Genomic DNA, 2,846 nt, shown 5'->3' on the forward strand with positions numbered 1-2,846 from the left:
ATAGAAAGATTTATTTAGCAAAAGCCAGTTGACTAATGACAACACCCAAGGGTTAAGTGCACTTACATTGACAGATCGGTTTCCCAGATAGATTGAATCAACAGTTAGTGACACGACAGTTGTAGGAAAAGAAAGGACAAAAAATATAGCTATAAAACCCCAGTCAAGGTCCGTAACAAACGTGAGAGGCTAGAGAGGTGTCTTGGAGGCAGCGCTGAGTGAGGAGGAGGATCATTTACACGCATACACCCATGGTGCGGCAGGATGCTGGCAGGGTCCCACCCGCCGTCAGCAGCAACCCCTCAGCCCGTGGGGCACCCACCGCTGTCCCCAGCGGGCAGGGTGCCGGGCAGGAGCCCAAGCTGGTCCCGACGGCTCCTTGCCAGGCACCGCCTAGGCTATGGTCATGCTGGCTCCTCACCGGGTACCGCCTGGGCTGTGCCTGTGATGGGTGGGAGCAGGGGCCTGGGGGATGGCTCAGCCCTGCCTGCTTCCTGAGGCCCAGCCTGGAAGAGACCTCCTGCCTGCTGCTGCTCCTTGGAGGGAGAGCCCTGCATGTACGGCCAAGCTCCTGCCATCCCCACTCCTGCATGATCTATCTGCCTGCATGGAAATCTCTCTCTGAGCTCATCCCTACCCTACCATGTCCTGTGCATGCTGCCATCCCCACCTCTCCCTCGCAGAGAGACCAGCCTCCCACCCCACACTTTCACTTCCGACCGAGCCGGCAGTGGGATGTGGGGGTCCACAGCAGAGGGCTGGCACAGAGCTGTGCCCACAGCAGCGCCGGGCAGAGCATGCGGAGCTATCAGTGGCCAGAGGACAGGAGCACCCAGGTCCCAGCCAGCACCCGCCCCCACTCTGCCCCCACTGCTGGGGACACTGAAACACAGCCTTCCTTCCCAGTAGGATTCTCCAGCTCCTCACAGCATTCAGCCTCCTCCTGCGGTGCACAGCACAGCTCATACTGACCCCAGGGGTCTCACCCACACCTCACCCCTCAGTCCCAAGGGGGCCGGGGCAAAAAGAAGCGACGGACCTTCCTCAGCAGCCGGGCTGAACCTTGGGGAAGAGCCAGAGCTCGTGCCTGGGAGATGCTCAGCCAGGGGTTAGGGACAGGCAGATCAAGCACAGACAGAGCTGGGGAAGGCGAGAGCAGAGGGAAGCAACACAGTGAAGCAAAAGCAGGACAGGAGGATGGACTGGGAGGAAGACAACTGTGCCCACCTTGTCGAGTGTTTCCCCCAGGAGCGAGGGGAACATCAGGACTCTGGCTCACACCCCTTCAGCCGTCAAGGGGCAGCGAGCGTGCCCATCCTGCATACGGCCGATGCCAGCACTGCATCCCCCGGCACTGGTCCAGAGGCATGCAATTGCTTGGAAATAGTGGGTTTGTCTAAAAGCACGGAGTTTGTGGTGATGGGGGTGCAGGAAAGCGCTTGAAAACATGACTTGAGAGCACCAGTAAGGCTTTAAAATCTGGCAACCGTGCTGAGGAGCCCGAGGACTAGATAATGAGGCAAAGGACACTACGTAAGCCCATGCAGCGTGCTCTGGCTCCCTGCTCCGCACCGAGCTGTGCCCGGGAGAGGAGCAGGCGCTGCCCATGTGCCCCCTGCCTGCCTCAGGCAGGGACAAACCCTGCCCTGAGGTGCCACAAACACCATCACCCTAAGCCCAGCCACCCTACGTGACCTCATCTCACCCCTTCAGCTCCTTCCCAGGCTTCTCCCCACTGTCCCCTCATGCCTCACCCCTCACTCACGCACCCACACCGACAGTTCATCGCCACCAACCCTAAGTGGCTCCGGCCCCATCTCCCTCCACCACACAGAGCCAGACCCCTGCCAGCGGCTCTGCCCCTGCCCACCGTCCTGCACTGCCTCCTCGGTCCCTCTGTCCCCACTCACTGCCCTGCACCTCCTCCCCCAGCAAAAACCTTCATCTGCTTTACTGCTTCTCCTGCAGCAGTGGCTAACCCTGCAGCGTCCAGAGCGTGTCCCTTGCTTCTCCCTGACCTCGGAACACAGCTTGCAGCGGGCAGGGACCAGGGGGTAGCACAAGCAGCTATCAGCTTGATGTCTGATGTGAAGCAGGGGCACTCCAGCTCAGCACACAAGCCCATGCACACTGGAAAACAGCACGTCTGGCACATCGTCTTGGCACGGCTCCGTCCTCACCCCCGCACACCTCCTGGCCGTGTGCTGGAAGCCTCACGCTCCCTCCTCTGCCTTCTCTCCCTCCAGGCCATCCCAGGGAGCTACGGCCAGGGTCTGTCCCAGCTCCAGCGGGTCCCGGCTGCTCCGCACCACCTCCTGCCAAACCCTACACTGCAATCTCGTCCTCCAGGCTGTCGCCCAGATCCTGCCTGGGCTGGACGTGGAGCAGGCGCGGGGGTTCCTCCTGGGACCAGGAGTCACGCTCCTCGCTCTCGTCTGTGTTGGACTCGTACTCAGAGGCGATGCCCGACTCGCGGAATTTGATGAGCTCCAGGCTGCCCAGCGGTGGCTCTGGGGCGGGCGGCCCTAAAAAAGAGGCGGGTACCCCCCAGGCTCCCCCAGACAGTCGTTCCTACCTATAGGGCTGTCCAGGGCGCTGGGAAAGCCTGAGCTGGAGGCCAGTGGTGGCGGGTGGGTGTCCTCGGGTTGCGGGGTGGTCGGGTCACAGAGGACGGGAAGGACGTTGGAGCGGAAGGTGATCTCCAGCAGACTGTCCTGGGAGCCTGCTGCAAGAGAAGGGCGCAGCTGAGAGGCAGGCACCTCCACCCCAGCTTGCGTGGGCATCCCCTGGCCACAACAGCTGGCTGCAGACTGGCCACAGGAGGATGCTCCAGGGCCATGTGGCTG

The 2,846-nt window shown here is 61.7% G+C and overlaps 1 protein-coding gene across 1 annotated transcript in view; it reads right to left on the bottom strand.

The window, feature by feature from the left end:
* Positions 1 to 2,325: 2,325 nt before the first annotated feature.
* Positions 2,326 to 2,846, bottom strand: part of NOS1AP (nitric oxide synthase 1 (neuronal) adaptor protein) — a gene marked incomplete at its 5' end in the record, with an annotated part of 29,987 nt that continues 29,466 nt past the window's right edge. Inside the window, 2 exon segments of the mRNA XM_010149358.1 lie at positions 2,326 to 2,531; positions 2,534 to 2,725. Coding sequence (XP_010147660.1) covers positions 2,326 to 2,531; positions 2,534 to 2,725 — 398 coding nt within the window.

This window comes from Eurypyga helias, unplaced genomic scaffold (genome assembly GCF_000690775.1).
Source record: "Eurypyga helias isolate BGI_N326 unplaced genomic scaffold, ASM69077v1 scaffold17073, whole genome shotgun sequence".
NCBI lineage: Eukaryota > Metazoa > Chordata > Aves > Eurypygiformes > Eurypygidae > Eurypyga > Eurypyga helias.